At 35.2% G+C, this 22,411-nt stretch overlaps 5 protein-coding genes across 20 annotated transcripts; 2 read left to right on the top strand and 3 right to left on the bottom strand.

The window, feature by feature from the left end:
* Positions 1 to 1,770: 1,770 nt before the first annotated feature.
* LOC107262931 (pleckstrin homology domain-containing family J member 1) lies at positions 1,771 to 3,463 on the bottom strand. The gene is made up of 2 exons (XM_015729626.2): positions 3,066 to 3,463; positions 1,771 to 2,791 (listed from the first exon to the last, which is right to left on the bottom strand). Exons 1-2 carry the CDS (start codon positions 3,154 to 3,156, stop codon positions 2,310 to 2,312), a joined length of 573 nt encoding a protein of 190 aa, XP_015585112.1. The 5' UTR covers positions 3,157 to 3,463; the 3' UTR covers positions 1,771 to 2,309.
* Positions 3,464 to 4,450: 987 nt separating this feature from the next.
* LOC107262956 (protein RTF2 homolog) lies at positions 4,451 to 6,116 on the top strand. Of its 2 annotated transcripts, XM_025080254.1 has the most exons (4): positions 4,451 to 4,592; positions 4,677 to 4,772; positions 4,976 to 5,359; positions 5,470 to 6,116. In XM_025080254.1, the coding sequence occupies exons 2-4, from the start codon at positions 4,704 to 4,706 to the stop codon at positions 5,866 to 5,868; spliced, it is 852 nt and encodes a 283-aa protein (XP_024936022.1). In that variant the 5' UTR covers positions 4,451 to 4,592; positions 4,677 to 4,703; the 3' UTR covers positions 5,869 to 6,116. The 2 variants fall into 2 exon arrangements, with proteins under 2 accessions (XP_024936022.1, XP_015585180.1); XM_015729694.2 differs by having other exon boundaries at positions 4,540 to 4,772.
* LOC107262953 (membrane-bound transcription factor site-1 protease) lies at positions 6,032 to 12,254 on the bottom strand. Of its 2 annotated transcripts, none has more exons than XM_015729676.2 (14): positions 12,047 to 12,254; positions 11,061 to 11,614; positions 10,856 to 10,987; positions 10,564 to 10,773; positions 10,312 to 10,496; positions 9,930 to 10,227; positions 9,665 to 9,816; positions 9,306 to 9,586; positions 9,138 to 9,249; positions 8,773 to 9,031; positions 8,422 to 8,696; positions 8,044 to 8,333; positions 7,686 to 7,968; positions 6,032 to 7,553 (listed from the first exon to the last, which is right to left on the bottom strand). In XM_015729676.2, the coding sequence occupies exons 2-14, from the start codon at positions 11,601 to 11,603 to the stop codon at positions 7,181 to 7,183; spliced, it is 3,393 nt and encodes a 1,130-aa protein (XP_015585162.1). In that variant the 5' UTR covers positions 11,604 to 11,614; positions 12,047 to 12,254; the 3' UTR covers positions 6,032 to 7,180. The 2 variants fall into 2 exon arrangements, with proteins under 2 accessions (XP_015585162.1, XP_015585163.1); XM_015729677.2 differs by having other exon boundaries at positions 7,222 to 7,606.
* A 40-nt stretch (positions 12,255 to 12,294) lies between these two features.
* On the top strand, positions 12,295 to 19,793 carry LOC107262954 (DNA ligase 4). Of its 11 annotated transcripts, XM_025080251.1 has the most exons (13): positions 12,295 to 12,538; positions 12,587 to 12,732; positions 16,123 to 16,290; positions 16,352 to 16,509; positions 16,594 to 16,853; positions 16,928 to 17,245; positions 17,343 to 17,652; positions 17,758 to 17,884; positions 17,955 to 18,212; positions 18,285 to 18,473; positions 18,562 to 18,876; positions 18,946 to 19,188; positions 19,329 to 19,793. In XM_025080251.1, exons 2-13 carry the CDS (start codon positions 12,703 to 12,705, stop codon positions 19,686 to 19,688), a joined length of 2,736 nt encoding a protein of 911 aa, XP_024936019.1. In that variant the 5' UTR covers positions 12,295 to 12,538; positions 12,587 to 12,702; the 3' UTR covers positions 19,689 to 19,793. The 11 variants fall into 11 exon arrangements, with proteins under 11 accessions (XP_024936019.1, XP_015585173.1, XP_024936015.1 ...); XM_015729687.2 differs by lacking the exon at positions 12,587 to 12,732 and having other exon boundaries at positions 12,297 to 12,538; XM_025080247.1 differs by lacking the exons at positions 16,123 to 16,290; positions 16,352 to 16,509; positions 16,594 to 16,853; ... (6 more) ...; positions 18,946 to 19,188; positions 19,329 to 19,793 and adding exons at positions 12,890 to 13,365; positions 13,427 to 13,630; positions 13,724 to 15,600; positions 15,670 to 16,031 and having other exon boundaries at positions 12,378 to 12,538.
* Positions 19,794 to 19,952: 159 nt separating this feature from the next.
* On the bottom strand, positions 19,953 to 21,854 carry LOC107262955 (uncharacterized protein CG4449). 4 transcript variants are annotated; one of them, XM_025080253.1, is made up of 8 exons: positions 21,742 to 21,812; positions 21,451 to 21,664; positions 21,245 to 21,364; positions 21,036 to 21,180; positions 20,881 to 20,977; positions 20,614 to 20,799; positions 20,386 to 20,530; positions 19,953 to 20,312 (listed from the first exon to the last, which is right to left on the bottom strand). In XM_025080253.1, the coding sequence occupies exons 3-8, from the start codon at positions 21,318 to 21,320 to the stop codon at positions 20,023 to 20,025; spliced, it is 939 nt and encodes a 312-aa protein (XP_024936021.1). In that variant the 5' UTR covers positions 21,321 to 21,364; positions 21,451 to 21,664; positions 21,742 to 21,812; the 3' UTR covers positions 19,953 to 20,022. The 4 variants fall into 4 exon arrangements, with proteins under 4 accessions (XP_024936021.1, XP_015585178.1, XP_015585176.1 ...); XM_015729692.2 differs by lacking the exon at positions 21,451 to 21,664 and having other exon boundaries at positions 21,742 to 21,854; XM_015729690.2 differs by having other exon boundaries at positions 21,630 to 21,827.
* Between the last annotated feature and the right edge of the window lie 557 nt (positions 21,855 to 22,411).

A 22,411-nucleotide genomic window follows, 5' to 3' on the forward strand; every position in this document is an offset into this window, starting at 1 on the left:
TTGAACCTGGGACTCTTCTTATTGTATTCGTATTCAATGGTCAGGAACTAGCGATAACTCAGAAACATTACGCTCAGCACGTTCTACACGTCCGACTCATAAATTGCCATCGCGCACCATTCGCTGTCGATTCTCATTAGCCGAAGTTTCCAATTCACAACCAGCTACTTATTAACTAGTTTACTTACATGCTCGTTAATTACATTTCTTAATCGTTAACTGGCTCCTTCGCTTTTTTTTTCGCATTATCTTTGTACTGTGTACCGAATACAAAATATACAGATCCGTAGCATATGTGGGCGCCGTATGACCCCGAAAATACATATACTATAAAACGGTATAGGTCAGTGCCTAGCATCATAGAACATGTAGATATACGAATATGTACTTATATATATACGTAGAACGATATTCTTAGGAAGTCACGTTTTTATATCCTTTTTTCATGCATATACGCGTGGAAAAAAATTTTGGAGTCAAAGGTTATTGTCAGCAAGAATTCTTCACAGCCAGACGATCTTCTTTTCCTATTACGTCGTTGTTTCCTCATGTACTGATAATGTTTAAGTGGCGACCACAAATTATGATACGAATGATTACCTGCTTATGTAATAGCGAATCAGTCACGAGCCCTCGTCAAAACATAAATAAACATACGAATCAAAACAAACGTTCTCCACGTCTCATGCTCCGCCACATACTCATTCACTTTCTACCCCCTCTTCCTTTGCATACATTCATTTTTTGTAGGTATAAATATATCCATGTGATGTCCATACATACGTATCTACGTAATGTCCATTCTCAAAAAAACGAATGCGTCATCACGTTTTGAATCCTCTATGCATTCAAATATTTCAATCCTGTCGATTAATTAAATCCGACTTGCGTAACTGACACTGTTATCTTAGGTATTTCTTTTCTTTTTTTGCGTCGATCTGGTAGATCATTTTCCATTTTGAATTTTGTTCTAATTGTGGAGGGAGTAAAAGTACGCAATAAAATGTATTTATTTTGAAAATTCGACTTGTAGATATATTATATTAATTTTTCAGAGTGGGGTTGTTTCATCTATTCCTATTCAAGGCTTCACAATGATCGTGTATGTGCTCTACAAGTTTCACACTTTCAAAATTTGATATACAGTGGATCGGAATGACCGACAAATTTTCATCTTAGCGGCGTAGTTGGTTGCGTACAGAATACGTAATAATCTAAGGTTAGAGACAAGGATAGAGCAAGTTCTGGTACAAATTATCAAACTGATATACTGACAACTGTCTGGAGAATTTTCACATAAATTATATTTTTGGCTTATAAAAAGATGGCTATTAAAAGATTTGCGAGTCACTTATTTGAATCTTATTAGTATACGCATTGATTATATATCGGCAGCCTGATAAAGCCTAAATATCTTGCTAATTAGTTTATTCGTATCAGTATACAGATGATAAAGCGATTGGAAACTTCGCTGCTCTAAACCTGTAATCAGCTTTGCGTAGTAACCCTAATCTTGTATGACGCAGGTCAAAGGTAATGGATAGTTTATTAGAAGCCTCGACCAAAGGCGATGCATGATATCCAAACGCAATATATATGCATATTGTTTTATGTTAAGGTTTACCGGCTTTTGTGCATGACACTTATGCCTTAACTGGTATTTTTTGTGAGTCACGATCAGTGACGTAAATAAGTGATCAAATACTGTTTGATGAGCATACATGAATGTCATTGAAAAAATAGTTTCCCTATGACAAATAAAACTCGCGATCACTAGAAAAATAATTTTATTTAACGGTTTTGCTTTTTTTCCGCCCATTCTTGTCTTTAGCATACAGATTCGCGTTGTTATAATAAATAAAGCAGAGAGTATTTGGTATATGAATACTTGGGAGCTAAAAGCGGGAGCTAGTGAAGATGGTCACTAGATTTGATATTTGTACAAAGTAATAAAGCTCTTCGTTGTAAACTCACCATTCATTCTCAAACATTTTCTTTTAGAAATTAAGCTAAACACACAATTCATTCCATAAATTGTAAATTTACAATTCTTGGCTTACGCAGCTATACAATTATACTAGGCTTAGGTAATCATTGATAGATTATATATATTTTTGGCAGCTATAAATATTGTTTTGATACTGGTAGGATGCCTTTTGTGAATGTTCCACGACACACATTAATTTCAATTATTATAATGCACTTTCGATGTTTCAAACCAATAGGCTAAGGTAAAAAAATATTCTTCAATATTGTTATCCTAATGTTGATAATAGGAATATGTTAATTAACCAATTTCGCTAATACAGTTATGAAAATTCGATTAAATTGACTTCTCTAGTTATTGTATTCAACGTGGATGACGGCACAACCGATGACTTAAAGGAACGCACGTGAGATCGAAAGGTTGGCGTTGCTTCCCAAGCTTCATCTCTCACAACACCCTGGTTTCTTGGATACATTAGCAATGGATCCTTACCAGTTTTTTTACATAACCGTTCTTGAAGCACTATTAATTTGGACCGCCAATACTCGTAACTAGCTTGTCTAAGTGCAGTGACCCATTGTTCCACTTGAGATTCTGTTCGAACACTTAATACATGTCGCTTTTCATGCTCATCTCTAAACGTTATGCTAAAAGCAAATACTCCATCGGATGTGTCTACATTAACATTACAATTCTCAAGAATAATTACACCTGTTGGTTGCCTCTTGTCAATTTGTCCAAATTCATTTGTATTGAAATAAAATAAAAGGTTGCCCTTCAGCTTGAACCATCTTTCTTTGAATCCTGTAACAACAAAGTCAGCAATAACATTTCACGTGTGAATTACATGATAATCATTTCAAAAAATTACGGATAAATCTATCTATACGACTATTATTTAGTCAGAAATATAAGAACAAAAATGGATGTATTATTACACACATTGTTAAAGGCGATAAACAATACTCAAAAGGTAAGTAATAATTCTATGCGAGATAGAATGGCACACTTCATTTTTATGAATACAGTCAATGGATTCCGTTTACTAATATAATAAGATTAGCGATTATTCACTTACCTGATTTATGGGCCCGCTTGTGGTTGAGACGACCTTCTAGCTCCGCGGGCCCGCTGCTGGCTTCAGCAAGTTCCTTTTCGTTAAATTTCATTTCGTCCCAATCCTACTCCGTCTCGTTACTTCTCTGCGATTACATTATTTTACATATCAAATGGTACACTCTCGAGAAGTGCCCCTATAAATATAACCTCCAACAGTGACAGTTACACCAACGAATAACTGTTTCGCGAGACTGCCAAAAGATCGAAGCACCAAAAAAGACACCGGACCTATACATATGACAATTTGCACCACGAAATGATATTAGGTAAGAGATGAGAGTTCCCTTCCTTCCTTTCCCTATGGCTGTATCCCCAATGGAGGACATGTGCCAGTAACTGGTCCTAATAATCAAGGTTGGAAGTTTGATACTAGATGGCGATGTACCTTGCGAGACGGGCCTTATTCAACTCAGCGTGAGGGGACCTACAAAGTTTATACACCGAATCCGAACAGTGTTGGGCGAAATCCGTATAAATACTCACTTAAGTTTTCATATGAAAACCCATTGGTGAATGCCGCTGGAAGCTGGGCGCGAACCTCCAACCTTTCGGTCGTGAATCCGCTACCCTATATTATTCATATCCCGTTGTACCCGAGCTGAACATGATCACGAACGTGTATCCTAGCCGGCAGAGGTTCTCCGCAACTTACCGCTGGTTCCCAGAGCAACTCTTAGAACGAGGCCGCTCATCAGATATTGCCTAAATATTTTTTTTTGTAATCTTAAATTCGAGTGCACAGTGTAAGCTCGACAAGATTTACTAAGAGAAAAGCCAGTACCTCAAGCCTGCCTGCGTTAAGGAATGCAGCGATGCGGTGCTATCTTCCAGCATTACTTAACAATAGTTCCAGGCGGAACTATGGTTCCAACATTGAGTACTAGACAGAGCTATCCCGGAACTGTTTGAAACACAACCTGAAAACAACATTGAAAGGCAGCTCCTTATGCATACTTGCACTGAAGCATATGCTGCGACTAGTATCCTTAATAGGTATTTTAACGATGTTACGTAGCAGAACTATTGTTAAAACCTATCAGGAACTAGAGAACTCTTCGAGAACTATTGAAAAAGCCTATTGATGAATCATTTTTAAGAGATTTTTTAAAAAGTGCGGTGCTGCAGCTAACACCCGTGTACCACCTCAATTTTTGTAATGTTACGTAGCAGAACTATTGTTAAAACCTATCAGGAACTAGGGAACTCCTTGAGAACTATTGAAAAAGCTTATTGATGAAACATTGTTCAAAAATTGAGGTGCTACTCGGGGGTCAGCCGCACTTTTTTGTATACTATATGTTCGTGATCGCGTTTAGCTCGGCTACGACGAGACATGCTTTATCGACAGAGGCGATGATCACAAAATCCTACTCCCGAACTCGCCGCTACGATTTAGCACCATGTTTTTGGTATCGCCTAAAACCGTAGCGTTCTCTATCTCCCTACTCATCTCTGTCATCGCCAAACGGGTTCCCGTACGGTTAAAGTTCAGTGGTTACTACTCATTAGTTGCTAGGTTTTGTTTAGTGTTAACGTGTTAACGAGTGTGAGTTTATTTTAATGTTTTCAGTAAACTTGGAAAACAGTGTAAACTAACATGGGATGTGATGGTGGCACTATTCCCCGTAGGGATGAACTTGTAAGAATTAAGAAGAAACCTGAGCAGGTATACAAAACTCAGAGAAGAATAATTATTTTGTTGTGTGACAGCTTCTGGAGGTTATTTTGAGACAGTATAATCCTTGCAGCATTGTCTCTTTTCTTTAATAAATGTTTTATACTCGGTTTAAAAAATTGTAGTATACAATTACTATTTGCAAGATGTAAGTATGAGATATGTTTTCTAATTATAAATGTTTTCGATTACAGAAAGACAAGGATGCAGAGTTGGCTTTTAGATGGAAGCATTGCTCCATCAAACAGTTACCTCTTCAGTCACCAGTTGTTGCATGTGGCTTAGGACGGCTTTACAGCAAAGAATCTGTGCTAGAAGGTCTTCTTGATCGAACCACATTACCAGAAACTGCTACTCACATTAAGAATCTAAAAGATGTTAAAGATTTAAATCTAACTCCAAACCCAGCATATGATGGTACCAAAGCAGAGAAAGGAGATGGCTATGTGGATAGTGGAAAGAGTCCATACATTTGTCCTGTTATTGGATTGGAAATGAATGGGAAATACAAATTTTGCTTTTTGTGGACTTGTGGCTGTGTTATGAGTGAGCGTGCCCTTAAGGAAGTTAAGACAACGGTAAATAGAATTTTTCTTAGTAACAATGTATTAAGTTCAATTTAATTATCTATAAAATTATTTAAATTTGTGTAACAGTGTTTGACAGTAATTTTATACCTAATTTTCAGGTATGCCACAAATGTCAGAAGCTATTTACACAAACTGATGTTATCATAATGAACGCTGAAGGTGATGATCTCACTTTAATGGAGAAAAACATAGTATTGCGTAAGGCTGAAAAAAAATCACGAAAGAAGCAAGCTACTGCTGAAGAACAAGTCAAAGATGTTGCAACGGAAGTGCCTGAAAAGAAAAAAATTAAGAAAGAGGAGAAAGCAGGACCCAGCAAATCAGTGAATAAAAGAATCGAAGCACAAGACCCTGCATACAAAAAAGCAAAGGAAGATTACAGTGTAGCTAAGGATCCCAAGGCTTCTGAAGTCTTCAAGAGTCTCTTTACTTCGCATAAGTCTGCTTCAGAACAAACTAGAGCCCATTGGATCACGTACAATCCCTTCTATAATTAACAATTGCAGGAGAAATATTAAGTTCGCTAATATCCATAATGTAATTTCTATCGCTATCCCTCAAATAACCCACAATTTATGTAAAAGGATAATATAGGATGCATCTGGATATTGAATATGTAAATTAAGACAATTGTTCATTTCTTCAAAAATAATGCCTGTGTAATATTAGTACAAGCATACGTATATGATCTTCGTTTATGTGTACTGAAGATATTACAAATAAAGTTATATACATTCTTCATTTACCTAATGTGTTATGTATTTCGCTTTACAATCTTAGGACATACAAATCTTCATTTCGATATCAATTAGACAGAAGGTATTCCTCACGTAGCTTAATATTCGCTATATAAGTAATTAAAATAATTACGCATGCTCTAACAAGTGTGTCATTTATGAATTATAAAGTTTCTCCGTGCTGCGTATCCTAAAATGGCATAGAATCTGCACATACATATCAGTTCGTAAAAAGATATTTATTTCTAGTTTTTTCACTAATTTAGATAATTTTATACCTATGTGATTTTATTCGGCATCGTGACATTGTATACATATACTATAAAGACCAGTTAAATTTTAGGGTCATACGTAATGCAATTTTTACAAAATCGGTGCAATTATCAAAATAGAAAAATGTGCAATCATCGTGATTGACCAGTCTAAAATACACAAATTAGTCAGTGAGTATTGTTGCGCAATAATAATTACAGAATAAGCACCGTATAATGTAATCAAATTTATAAATCAAATAAGATGATGTAGTATAGAAAAAATTGAATGATAGGTAAGTACCTTGGTGCTACTTTTTTTAGCGTGTGTAAGGTCACGTCGATGCCACTTCAATATATTCTTTGTTTAACATGCTCTTTGGATTATATGGTAAAAGACATTTGTAAGGCATATCATAAATTCTAAGATGCTGATTCGATATTATTAAATAGTTACGATGAGCCATCGACTGGCAAGAATTTGACAGTAATGATTCTGAGTACTGCAGAATGTACGTAGTCAGTATTGATATAAAAGTAGAGTCTGACAGCAGAATTAAAAAAACTCATCTATGTTATAATATTATGATCCTCTAATGAAATGATTTGTTTTGCACGACTTTCTTGTATCAACAGATAGAAAATCTAACCTACATGTAGACTATTAATTTTAGTACGGCGTCTCTTCCTCATAAAGGCACACTGGATTTTCTAAGAGTGTTTCTCTGATAGTTACTCGTATTCCAAGTAATAAGTCATAACCTGATAATAGACAATCTCTATGGTTTCAACATAGTCATTCCCTCATTCTTGAGTTTCTATTACATCTGAGGCACTCTGCGGACAGCAATAACCTGAATGACTTTCCGCAGTCTGCCTACAGTTCGTTTTCTTCTTAAATGCCTTTTTGTAGTACAATAACTCCATCGATTGAACATACATAGTATGATACCACCAAGAATAATAATTCCACCCACGACGTCCCAACGACCAGTGAAAAACCATCTGTCATTTTCTAGATCATTCTCTTCTTCGTGTACATCGTGCGCTAGTCCCGAATGATGCAAAGCAGGAACGTTAACTACGACTCCACTTCGTCTTCGTGGCCATGTAGGATCTGACTCCTGGGGTATTGGAACAGCCGCGACCGGTGCGTCACCCACTGAGAGTAGTTTTTGGGACTTGTACAGGTTCCTAAGATCAATTGCCTCGTTACCAGCGTTTAATTGGATACGAATGCCTTGATCCTATGCGATTTTGTTCTACTGTTATCTTATGGTATGTAAATTAATATGTATATGTTTATTTGTGTAAAATTTTACTCACGCTGGCGCCGATTCGTTTAATGGTCTTCGTGGAGCAAGAACAGTAATAGGACAAGATGGTAATGGACGTAGACGCCCACCTCCCACAGCGCCTTCATTCTCCAGGACTTTACTGTGACGACTCAGATGACTACCTTCCATCCGCTTTGGTAAATCACCGAGCTCAAGGTTACCGGATTCTCCAGTATCTTTGACCTTGCGACGATTTTCATTCTCTAGGAAAACCGAAGGTACCTGACCTGTTGTGGTGAACTCCAAAATGGCGTCCAGCATCCAAAAGCAGGCTATTATAAAAAGGAACAACACCTATAATTTCTTCTGTGAATTATAAACACCAAACTTATATCTTGTGTACTAACGTTTTTGTAAATGACTGTCGTCGATACAATTGGAATCCCCGTAGACGACTATTCTACCAGCGGCATTGTTAATTTTTTCTTTTTCGTGCGCCGCTTGTGCTTCCTTTTCCTCTGGATCTGGTATTTCATTTTCGGCGTTATTATAAACTCGATTAACAGTCTCCTGACTTTTAGTTTGTAATAGTCCAAGAATAGGAACGAAAGAGGATGTTCCTAGTTGAGTCTCTGAAAGAAGTTCCTGGCCCTGATCACGTAGTTCTGCGTGTAAAACCTCACCTTCCATCGGAAACCTTCAAGGAAAAATTATATTTATTACAGAATTGATAATCGCGACATACTAGTACACATTTCAATATTAAACAGTTGTGTAGACAGTACCTAGCTATGGTAGTACCAGAAGCAAATGTAACAGGTGGATGTTGTCCTAGAGCAAACTGGCCATCCCTAACCCAGTCACCGAAAGCTACACCCCAGTTAGGGTACAGAAGATCATTCAGTGCTGGTATATTTGCTCCACCTGTATCCGGTACCCACCACTGTCGAGTATTTTCATCATAAAACTTGACTTTCCTCATAACCGTTACATTGTACCAATCAGCAAATATCACCACAGACAACCCATCCTCCTCCACATCTCGTTTTAATTTAGCTACCTTTAATGACACCATCACAGTATATGATTAAGTTTGTCACTAGAAAGTACCGTTAATCATATTAATATTAAAATACCTCTTCAGGAAAGAATTCTTCTTCTGAGTCAACGATAAGCAGTGTACCATAATGTTTAGCGTAAAAGCAAGTGAACGGTGTTCCTAATACTTCTAGATAATAACCAGCATTACGCAAGTGCTGATACATATCCTTAAAGTTGGTATGGATATGATCTCCATTCCAATCAAGGGGATCATTCTTTGCGCGCAAGTCATCGCGAGGAAAGTATCCTGGAGGATATCGTAGGTTGTGGAATTGATCCCATAGGATCCTCTTACTATCAAATATTAAACGTAATCAGTTTATCGTATAATTCAAGTATCATAAACTGAGTTACTCTCAGGACACGAAGAATTTTAAAGGGTAAATTCAGCTAGACTTACTGACGAGGTGGAGTTGGTATCACCTTAGCCTTTAAGGGTAACTCTATAGTAGATCGTCGTGGTTCCTGTTCACCGTCACCAGGCGGCGATTCAATCGTCATAGATATATGTCCTACAGTAAAATGTGTCAGTATCAAAATTTAAAATAAACTCTATTGTTACGAGTACCTTGAGCTAAACCTTGCCAATCAACAGCTGTGACTGGTACAGTAATAGCAACAGCTAGCCAACCAGACCAGGGCCAAAGAACGTCACTGTGCGTTAACGAAACGTCTATACGTTCTCCGTTACCGTCCCGAATGTAAGGATGCCAAGAAAGCGATGTTACTTGACCAGAGACACCCAAACCATTTATAATGGTAACATTTACTATAGTCGGCATTCCAGTATAATATACAGCTTGAGTGCAATACGGCCACATATATTGACACTCAGTTAAATCAATATAACTAAAACCAGAACATGTAAAAATTGCATCAGGAAACTTTTAAACTTAATATACTACAATAAATCAAGAAATGCATTACCTGGGACTCAAGGTAGCAATAGGTGTATAAGATCGTAAGAAATGAAATGCGCGAAGAAGATCCAGCCTTCCTGCACCTTGTTCAAACATGCCAACTCCTGATATACGTCGAGCTGATCCTAGCAAAGCCTGTTTCATACTCGCTGGAGTTACCTTGTATTGCAAAGAAATGGAGACTTCAAATAGAATATACAAAAAATTAATACTCTATTGAGATATTTAAAAAGTCTAGACAATTTGTGAATTTGGAATTTAATTCTACGCACCTTACGATTGGAATTTTGAGATCCGTTTGCTCCTAAAAATCCACTAGCCAGGAGAGCCACTGCTCCAGCAACTACAGGACTTGCAACAGAAGTACCTGATAGTGTCCTACAACCGTTTTGTAAAGCTGATCCACGTACTCCTGATCCATATGTAACTAAATCTGGTTTAACTCTTCCATAACCAAATGGTAATTCCCATGTGGTCATACCACGAGATGAGAATCGTGCTATTTGATCTTCCCAATTGATACCACCTACACCAATCACGTCCATTTGATCCGCGGGATTGTTCAGCGTACTAGGAAGGTAAAATTAATATATTTCTCTTAATAGTATCCATTAATAAGCACAGATAAGTAGGTTTTGGCTTCTCATTCTTTACCCATATAATGGTCCATCGTTACCAATTGCTGATACCATTATCACCCCATTGGCAGTGAGTTCCCAAACTTTATCAACGAATGGATGATCCATGAAATCTGGACCACCGATACTGAGATTAAGTACAGTAACTTTTGCCAATATTGCATAATTAAAAGCGTCAAGAAACCAGGAAGTGTAGGACACCTAATTTTCGTGAGTTTCATTAGAAATTATTGTCTCAGCTGAATAGACGGATAATTGTGATTATTACCTGTGCATTTGTAAAGACACGAAATATGTGAAGCTCGGCGTCAGGGGCAAAGCCAAGACAATCACGGGACGAGGAACCTATCACACCGGCTACAAATGTTCCGTGTCCTAAGCCATCTTCCAGGGTTTTCTCATTAGTCCAATTAGTGCGTTCTTTTATTTTTTTAAAATGTGGATGGCTGGCAGCTAGACCGGTGTCGAACACGGCTACCTGTTTGATAGTGAAGGGACGGGTCTCTTGTTACTGTATTTTTAAAGATATTAATCAAAATTAATACTGTAAAATCGTAAACCTTAACGCCACGTCCAGTAACTCCCATTCCCCACAAAGCATCAGCTTGAAGGATGCTTGTGATTTGTCGTGGAATGGCTCGTAAGATCCTGCGTGAGGCATGACGACTTTGTGGTTGCCAAAACTGATTATTCTAGAGGCAAAGAAATTTTGATGAGAAGTAATTTTAGAAATACTTTTAGAGTTTGCATAAATATTTGACATACATAACTGCTGATTTTTCGCTTAAAGCTTCCATATTCAGGAGTATCTCCATCCTCAGATACATTGATATACTTTAAGGTTCTATGTACAAGTCTTTGTGGAGTGACTCTTCTTACAAGAGGATGATCGCTTAATGCACTAAGTCCATTGTGTTTGTCAGTTTCTTCTAAGAGGACAACGTCAAAGTCACTTGGAAAACCACTAGCTGGATTGTTTCGAGAGAGAATTCTCCAGTTCGGAACACCTGATGAATTCAGGGCAGCACCAATGTAATTCTCTCGAGTTTGTGGTTTGTAGTAACCCTTGAAGGCGACAATATATTCATTCTTAACAATTCTTGTGGAAAATTTCACTTTGACTTCTCCAGCATTGCCAGTTGAATTGCATGGGCTATTCGTTAGTTGATGACAAGGATGAGATTCTGCAGGATGGATATAGCTGTTCCGTGTGTCAGCCGTATTGTTTAACCGGCTATGGTTGGCTGTTATCACAGCAACAACTAAAAGCACCGGAAAAACTTGCAGCCAACACGTGTTTGGCTTCATACTATTTGCACCTATCAGAATATAAAAAAATCATACAATAACAATTAAATCTACAAATATTGCAGTCATACTAATTTACAATATTTTTGAAACTAATAAAATTGTAAAAAAGATACTTCTGCAGCAGCATACTGTGGAAAAGCTCTGTACCCAGTAATCTCAATTCAGAATATAATAAATTTTTTATAAAAATATTAATGCACGTGGCGTTACATAAGAATATATTTTTCATCATCTTACTTAATGATCTTTGTGATAATATATACATAATGCAAAAGTAAAGGTCTGCTGAGTGAATTCAGGTAGTTCCTATTTAAAGTAGAACTTTTAATTGTTATTACAAATGTATATTTTATTAAACCCAAACAAATTTTTTTTATTAGTAGAAGATTAGTGTGCAAAAGTGTAATTAATTCTTACTTGGAGAATTCTGTTTTACTCACATTATAACCTTGGTCCAATATATGAATTACCAAATTGCATTGGAGTACATTTTCGTAATGCGTTCTCGTCCCTTCTATTGCACCCTCTTGTAAATCAAATCCACATTTTTTATTAACTTCGTCTTTGTCAGACCGTAAACAACAAATTATAAATAACAAAAACAAATAAAAGATTGTGCGCACAGCGCAAACAGCTTCCACATTTTCAATGGAGCTTTCTAGTTAAAAGGTACAGATTAGCACGAAGCTGTATAATTGGTCTTTCCGAAAACATTCCGCTAGAACCAGCCAATAACAAGTCTTTATAATAATATTATTAATTTTCCATGTGTCAACTACGGTTTCAACTATAAAAGTACTATCGGAATACGTAGAGTTGAGTGCGTACAAATTTGTTAACCTGATCTTTTGCATCGGACGTCATATTTCTTCCTAAGTAGGCGAACTGTGAATAATAAAAGCAAAAACACATATTAGATATATTTCTTAGACGTGAGTATTGATAAGAAAATATAATAAAATAACATTCAATCAAATTAGGTTGGTATACTCCTAAGTACACAGATAATGCAACATGGAAAAACAAAAGCGATATACAGTGTATTCTAAAACTTACTGTTAGTACTGAGAATATCGTTGTGTCTCTGTTTACCTACATGCAATTGAGTGAAACAACCATAGCTCCAGTAAGTTTTAGAAATACTCATGGGCGAACTATATTATTATAATTTTTTAATATAATGAAGTAATTTTATGACATCAAAAAATACGCAGACTATTATTTTATATGTAAATTATTATGCAATAAGACTGTTTTTTCATTTGTTATACTGTCATATATAGCAAGTTTCATTATGCATGTTATGTAGTATTTTGAATGGCTTTACCAAGTGCAGAAGCACCTGCAAAATGGATATAGAAGATTCATCAGAAGACACAATAAACATGGGAGAGGCTAGAGCAGAAATACCAATGTTGCTGAATGAAAATACATCATTAGCACCAGTAATTATCGAGGAGCTTGATGAACATGCAATCACGTCTATGAATGTAGACATGGGTGAATTCATAGAAGCTGAAGCATTGAAAGTTCATGAAGTGAATGAAGAAATTGCTTTGAGCAATACCAATTCAGAGACATATCACAGTGGTTCAGCAGGAGAAAATATGTCAGACACTGAAGAACAAGATTCTTTAGCTGCTGCTGAGGAGGATAAATTGACAAAGCAATTTTTAAATGGAGAATTAACATTTTCGGAATATTCCTTAAAAATGGATTATGCAGTCGATCCAGAGGCTCTAGAGTCAGAGACGTCTAGGTAGGCTAGGAAGTCATCCTTTAGATATGGAACGACTTATCATCTTATATCTCATTTTCAGAAAAGCATTTGAAAGTGAATTAGCATCAAGCAAGCGAATTGGTAAAAATAGATTCCAAAGATCAGCAAATGAGTCATCAATACGTCAAAAGCGTAAGAAAAGAATTCTTCCTCCAGCTTTACAAGGTCTTATGGGTGAAGCAAACGTGCGGTTTGCAAGAGGAGAAACTCAATTGGCTGCACAAATGTGCATGGAAATAATTAGGCAAGTTTTTAACATAGTGATTTATCAATAGGATATCCATGCTGAATACAATGAAGCACTATCTCGATCTTAACTATCGTGGATTTTCTACAGGCAGATTCCCAGTGCTCCAGAACCATTCCAAACACTATCCATGATTTATGAAAACGATCAGCCAGATAAATCACTACAATTCTCTTTGATCGCCGCTCATCTAAGTCCCAGGGATGCTGATCAATGGATCAGACTTGCTAGTCAATCTTTGGAATCTGGAAATATAAAGCAAGCAATAACCTGCTACACAAAAGCCATTCAGGCAAATCCTAAAGATGTGGGTGTATATGATCTACGTGCAAATCTTCAAGAAGAAATTGGAGAAAAACGATCTCATATAAAAGGGTATATGAAATTGTTGCATCATTTAGGACCAGAAGATGGTGAAAATGTCGTCAAGTATGCTAAAATGTTAGCCAAACGTCTCATGCAAGAAAATAATAACGAACAGGCATTGGAGGCAATGGGACAGGTTTTTTCAAAATGCTCCAACCTTGTTACTCTAGAGGAAGTTAATGTCATGACAGAACTACTCATCGCTTTAAAACAATTTCATAAATGTCTACATATACTGACAAAATACACAAGAATACAAGTTCATTATAAGAAGTCAAATAGTTCTGAAAACGTGAAAAAATATAATATCCAAGACTGGCAGACTCAGAACCATGAAGATAAAAATATGGATCATGATGCAAAAAAGCAAAATACTGAGGAACTCGAACAAGATATTGAATCTTGTCAGATTCCAGCTGACGTGGTAGTGGATCTGAAAGCAAAACTGTTGATTACTTTGATAGAATTAAATAAAGTAAACATTGCTGATCAACTTTTACCTGAGTTAATGCTCAATGAAGATCCTGAGGTGTCTGGTGATCTTTTTCTAGACATTGCCGAGGCTTTGATGGGTAAAAGGGAATTCGAAAGAGCCCTTATTTTATTACAACCATTAGTAGATAGCAAGAACTTTAGTTTAGCTGCTGTGTGGTTGAGACACGCCGAATGCTGGGTTGGCTGTAAGGACATTAAAAAAGCTATACAATCTTATGAGATTGTTAGAAAATTATCTCCTCAACATTTAGATGCTAGACTTGAGTTAGCTAAACTATACAAACTCAAAGGACAATTTACAGAAGCTATAGAAGTTTTAAAGCAGGATCCTAATGTTGATGTTCTGGATCCTGGAGTTGTGTATCGAAGGACACTGCTGCTGCGTAGAGTAAAAAAATATGACGAGTACTTCCAGTCAGGAATGTTACTTTTATCAAGGCACTGTTTATCTCTGAGATCTAGATCGGAATTATCTACATTGACCAGAGCTATTGGAGTACGTCAACGTTTGGAAGCCTTGAAGCTCTATCGTTTATCTCGTGGTGAGACTCTAGAAGAGGAGAATGGACCAATATTTTCAAAGGAAAACGAGCCCAGTTTTCGTAACGAGTTTCTTTTATTTTTACAAATGTGCAGACTTGCCTGCAAAAGAAAAAAATTTGGATTATTGCAGAGGATGTGCTTCAGTGCGCTGACATCAAAGAAGTTTGAAAAGAAGAATTTCCATATTATGTTTCTTTGTCTTGTATCGTGTATCTACAACAATGATTCGTATTATGGATTTAACATGGTGCGAGAATTAGTACGGATATTTCCAAGATCGAATGTATGGAATCTACTAAATGTGGTTGTCCAAAGAGCTGAAGATTGTAGGCATAATAGATTCATCATGCGTTGGCTTGCAAGGGAAGATCCATTTTCCTACTTGCATATATTACATGCTAATAATTGTCTGGTTTCTGGAACATATAAATATGCACTCAACGACTACATGTCATTGTTTAAAGCTGGACCTAGTGCATTGCTTGCTTTACTGATCGCAGTGACCCTCCTGCAGATGGCATGTCAAAAATTCGCTGCAAAGAAAAATCAACTTGTTATTCAAGGTACTGGTTTTAGATCTTGCTGATCTGGTTTTTATAAATTATTAATCTGTATTCGTTGAATTATTACAGCTCTTGCTTTCATCAAGAAATATTCACAGATTCGTGGTAAGGACTGCGAACAGGAATCCAACTATAATACTGCAAGAGCGTTTCATCAATTAGGTCTTCTGCCTGCAGCAGTACATCATTATAAACTTGTATTGGAATCACCTGTTCCTGAAATCATTCAGCGAAATGCTAATATTCTTGATTTGAAACGTGAAGCTGCATTTAATTTACATCTCATTTACTCCCACACAGAAAATCATCATATGGCTAGAATGTATCTAGAAAATTATATTACTGTTTAAGGGGTATTATGCATAATTTGAATGTAAAGTTGGAAGGCATGTTATACAGTTATTTAATAAATAATATTTTTATACAACAAATCATTGTACCTTTTTCAACCATAAGATCATGAATATATCTTATCTACTCATTTAATATTAATAAGTACTATAATTGTTTGATTATTTACAGAAAAAAATGTCAGCCACATTAGCTTCCAAAATTGAATTCAAAACACTGTGCCAGTTATTTGAAAAAATCAGCAAAGCTGAACCAAGCAAAAAGTTTCATGAACTGCAATCATTCATAAGTCAATGCAGAGTGATAGGCAGCAAGATGAAAAATACAAATCCGGATGCTGTAAGTGAAACTAACAATTTTGCACATTAGTGGGTATATCATAGAAATATATTTATTTCAGGATATATCATTATTTCCAATATTAAGACTGTTGCTGCCTCAGTTGGACAGAGAACGTAGTCCATATGGATTAAAACAATCAATTTTGGGTAATCTTCTCGTAAAGGTGTTCTGCCTTGGAAAAGGAAGTGCGGTCGCTCGTCAAATTGTACATTACAAGTATGATTACGATGTATAATAAATTACTAATCTACTGAAATAGTAAGGTCTTGTAAATTATATTATTTTATTTCCATAAACTAGAGCTCCATCAACACAGAAGACAGTAATCGGTGATTTTGCTGAAAAGGTTTATCATGTGCTACGTTCCTATTTTGGAGAACATAGCGATTCTTTGTCTGTTGAACAAATTAATGCAGCATTAGACAGGATTGTGGATAAGAATAAGGATACGGAATTCCAGAAACTTGCACGAGAATTGAGCGCTGAAGAGTTCAAATGGATGATCCGTATTGTTCTTAAAGATGTCAGACTTGGAATGGGACACAAGAAAATATTTGCAGGTATATATTATTTTGTTTTTAAAGAATGACTATCTTATAAACAATTCAAAATGTACATTCATACTATTTTTTAGCATATCATCCAGATGCCAATGATCTCTTTGACGTAACATCCAATGTACGTGAGATCTGCGATAAGCTCATAGATCCAAAAATGAGAATGCGACACGATATCAAAATTTTTGCACACTTTAAGCCTATGCTTTGTGAAAGATGTCCAATCGAGAATATTGGCAAGTTTTTTCAAGGCTCTCAACAATCTTACTATTTGGAGATGAAGTTTGATGGAGAAAGATCTCAATTGCATATGAAAGATGGCAATTTTAAATATTTTACTAGAAACGGTTTTGATATAACAAGCAATGAATGTTTTGGAGAGTCCAAGTCTTCAGGTATTCCTTAAAAAAATGAAAAAAGAAACTGTAAATGTAATATTCAAGAGTCCAAGTACATTTGAACTTACATCCTGCATTATTCACTTAACTCCAGGTGGTTTTTTGTCTAGTAAAATTGCAAATCTGTTAAAATCAGATTGTCATTCAATAATCTTGGATGGCGAATTAATGGGATGGCATAAGGAAGACAAAAAATTTGGTTCTAAGGGTATGAACTATGATGTGAAAAAGCTGACACGCAATACTGTTCACCAGCCTTGTTTTGTTGCATTTGATATTGTAATGTACAATGATGAATTATTAGTCGATATGCCATTGAGAGAAAGATTAAAACTTTTAGAACAGGCTTTTAAAGAAGAAGAGGGTATTTTAATAAGAAGCAAAACAACAATTGTATCTACCAGGTAATAATTAGAAAGTACTTATTCGAGTAGAAAGAAGTTACTTGAGTGATAGGTCCAATTATGAATATGATATTTAATTCTGACGTGTTTTTTTCATGATACAAGTGAAGAGGTATTGAATTTTTTTAATAAAAGTATGGACCATGACGAAGAAGGAATTGTGCTGAAGAAATGTGAAGGAACATACAAACCAATTCGAGAAGGCAGTGGTTGTTACAAGATAAAAACCGAAGTATATATCTCATTACCAATAACTTTTTATTATCATTACAGATATAATAATAAGAAATCATTTTTAACAGTATTCTGAGAATCTTATACAAGACATCGATTTAGTTATTCTTGGTGGATATTATGGAGATGGAAAATGTAGAGGAACAGTAACTAGCTTCCTCGCAGGTGTGGCTAGCCCAGCCTTAACAGAAGATAAAGAACCAAGTGAGTTTTATGCAGTAGTACGAGTAAGCTCGGGTATAAAAGATGTGGAATTAGAAGAAATGCTACAAAAATTAAAAAATAATTGGACTAAAGATTGTCCAATGGGTATTATTGGTCCGAAGGTATAAATTGCATATATTTTTTTCTACCATACTGCATAAATCTACATTTTATTCAATAACAAATCTTTGCAGTCGCAGCCTCCAGATCTTTGGATACATCCACGGAATTCATTGATCTTACAAATACGAGCAAGTGAAATGACACAAACAGTTTATTATCCTTTAGGGTACAGTTTGCGATTTCCAAGAGTCGTTAAAATTCGAAATGACAAACCATGGTACAGCGCGTGTTCCGTCACTGAGCTCAAGTCTCTTGTTAAGGTTGACAACAATAAAATTCTCAACAATTAGTTAATTATATCCATATACAGTGGGTTAATGTAAGTTATCAAAATGTTTTACATTACAGGACACTGGAGCTGTTCAGAAATTATCAAAGCGACATGTTACCAGTGATGACGTTGATGAAGTACCTATTACAAAGATTCCTAGAACACGAAAATCATATCCACCGACAGTAGCTAAACAGTTTACTGGAATAAGAGCTTCAGAAGTAGTGCGTCTTACTCGTTTGTTCTACAATAAAGAATTCTGTGTTATTAACGGAAACGATAAGCATACAAAAGAAGACATTGAAAGACTTCTCCTCGAGCACGGTGCGACTGTTGTACAAAATGAACGAGGCGAGAAAACATTCTGCGTTTTAGTTGGAAATCCAAAGACGGTATGAACATTTAGAACTTTTAGAAATAGTACGTTATTCCTATAAGTAATTTTTACTATTAATTGACAGTTCAAAGCTAAGAATTTGATTAAATATGGACATTACGACGTAGCTACATTAGACTGGCTTTTCCGTGCTACGAAAAAGGAAAATTGGGCTAGTCTACAGGACTGGTATCCCTGGGAGTTGTTATCAATACGTAAAGCAACTAAACATCGTCTTGAAAAGTTGTACGACGAGTATTACGATAGTTATACCCAGGACGCTGATGAAGAGAGCCTTACACGTTCATTGGAGAAGGCAGAAGAAGCAGTGAGTATATTTAGTTGTATAATATAAAAATACGAAGTAGTTAAATTCTTATGGATTAAGAATTTTTCTGTTTTGTTCTTATTTCTTTAATAATGTTTATCAAAATATATTTTGTATTTAAATTGAATTTGCTTGTTTAGGTAGCTGGTATGGAATTTACGTTGGAACAAGTTAAACGTATGGACAGAGCGTTGTTTGAAAATGGTATATCTCCGATTTCACCTCTTCGTGGTATTGTTGGCTACTTTGATGATACTCGGAGTTCGGCGAAGTTTCTCTTTCGTTTCATGGCAGGAATTATACAAACACAGATTGATGATTCTGTCACACATGTGTTTGTCAGTAAGAATAATTTTGTATCCTATGACCGATACAGGTGTATTAACAAAACGAGACAAACACCACTTATTCTTGTCGATGAGGAATGGATTGGGAATTGTTTTAGAGATCGAACTTTAATTCCTTTGGATGAAACTTACTTGATTGATCGTAATATTTAAACCATTCTACTCCCTTAGATTTTAATTTGTTACTATTTGGTATGGCTAGTTTTAATAATGGTTTAAAATTATATTGTGATAAATCTAATTTTTTTACTCGCAAAATGGTAATTTATTTTCCAGTGTATTGATACATAAAATTGATTATACCACTTATTAAACTATGTCGATAATAATAAGAAAGATATAGGAAGTTGTTTGAGCGCGCGAATAAATAATTAAATAATGCAGTGGAAAATGTTGTAGATATATAAGGAGAGACAATTCATAATAATTAATTTCATATATTTAGCAGCTGATACTTGTTTACGTGTCGATGAATTTCACATAAATACTAAGTTAGTACTCGAAGGTCGATACATGCTTCTTGTTCAAGGTCTAATGATTCCGGTGTATCAGAATCACTGATTTCTTCACCATCAAATAGAAGTTTTATTCTTGATTCCTGGAGTTTCAATTGTTCAGCACAGCTGAGGAAAACCGTTTTGAATTTTTGATCATTTTTCAACATAACAACCAACTTTCTCTTATCAGCCAATTGTATTTTGATTTTGCACATAGTCTCATCCACACATTCATTATCATTGGATTGTCCTGCTGACTGCAAATCACTTATTCCTCCTTCTACAAAAACACTACTAAATAAATAGAGTTCTACTACTGAAAATATTAAGTATGCACAATTGTACAAACTTACCGAGAATATCTATTACTGACAAATTTATGGAAGCTGGACTATCATTCCGACTGATTCGCAATTCCTTTCGCGTTATAACAATATTCTCTACAGGTACAGATTCTATTGCTGCAAAATGTTCAAAAACTTTTTGGAATGATTCATGCTGAAAAGAAAAATTTATATAGCCTTTGTAGCACATGTATGGGTGCACACTATTGAAGCACACTAATGAAGAGTTATTATTACTTGGTGAAGTTCAAAGTGGACGATCGATCTATATCGCCAATATATTTTCACATCAATAGGGAAATCATCATCCTCATTATTGATAGTATTTAAAGATGATGAGATTGAGAAACTATCATTTCCATCAACACAAATCACTGCATCATCATCGACAGAAATTATGTCCAAATCTGAATCCAGTACATTCTGGCAAATTTGAGCAATCAGAAATTATTATATATATAAGTGCAGAAACAATGAATGAAATAAAAGTATGAGAAAAAATACTTTTTTTTTCCTGCGATTTCGTAATTTGGGTTGAGCTTCAGGCACTGTTACTCTCTTCTGTTTAATGCGTTTACTTTTACGTGGTAACTGTTCTGTGCTGAAAAAACAATGTATAATTATGTGGACAAATAACTATACCAGAATTTGATATTTACATCATTAATCCACTAGTTGCATCCTCTATAACATCATTATAATTAGCTACATTAACCACAGCTAGAATTTTTTCCTGTTTTTGAGGCTTAATCTTTCTTTCATCTTCAGGTATATGTCGTATATTGGATGATTTTTCTTTCAAAACTGAAAACAATTATAACAATGATATGTAAATTATAATGGAGAATAATGTTAGAAATCATATTACCTTTCAATTTTGTAACCGAATTTGTGTAACAAAAATCTTCATCGTCAGATGAAGTATCGCAACATATTACGTCCATGATTCTTATATAGGTGATATCTTACTCAATATCATTATCTTTATCTGCAAATGAAACTCTATTATAACTTTGTTAAAAGCAATGTAATTAACTGCAGATCTAAATTATAAATAAATAAATCTTTATTTACTATAATTCCAAGAAAACATCTGTGTAAGCACATTTCAAAAACTGTATTTCAATAATCCATAGTGTGCTGTGATAACATTCTACTTCATTACTCAAAATATAGTGAGCAAAATAGTATTTAGGATATCGAAACTTTTAACTTGACAGTCTAGTAAAATTTTATGTGTATATTTTTCTTACAATGCGATGGTAATTTTGATCTAGCACTTGGCTCCCTACCGAGGGCAAAAAACCAAAAAGAATCAAGAAATAATTATGACGAATATACAAAAAATTCTTTCTTTTTTCACACCTGCCAAAACAGTGTCTACGTCTTTTTCCTTTCAAATTATAATTTTAGGCTAAAGCAGTTATTTGCTAGACATTTCACCATTAACTAAATACTAATAAATAAATGATACTAATGATGAATACAAAAGTTGACTGTTGAACCTCTGATGTTGATATACAGAACTTTATAGGCACTGTACTCTGCCTAATCGACGGGGTTAAGTAGAAAAAAACTGAAACCATTAATTACCAAATAAAGCATAAAACTATTAAAATATATATATTACCATTGATTTTACAGCTAGCAAGAAATAATGATGAAATATGATTTGGTAATTCCATGATTACCGATTAGGTTTTTTTTGTACCACTCGTAATCAAATCTTCAACGCAACAGAGGGCAGCACAGTTTTCCCAATCAAAATGTTATATTACAAATTTTGAATATAAAAGATTTGAACAGTTAGCTTGATAAATTTTTCTCCTGCAGTTTCCAAGCGAACGAAGTCATTAAAAGAGTGAAAAAACATCTTACACTAAATTGTACAACAGTATTTATTTACTTTATGAAATACAATATAAATCTTTCTTTTTATAATTTGCATCATAAGAGTATTCACCCTCGTGACACTCTATAATATTACTTCCACAAAGCTGATTCTAAATTGTGTATTCATTAGCCAATGCTTTTA

This window comes from Cephus cinctus, unplaced genomic scaffold, assembly GCF_000341935.2.
Source record: "Cephus cinctus unplaced genomic scaffold, Ccin1 Ccin1_scaffold0129, whole genome shotgun sequence".
Taxonomy (NCBI): Eukaryota; Metazoa; Arthropoda; class Insecta; order Hymenoptera; family Cephidae; genus Cephus; species Cephus cinctus.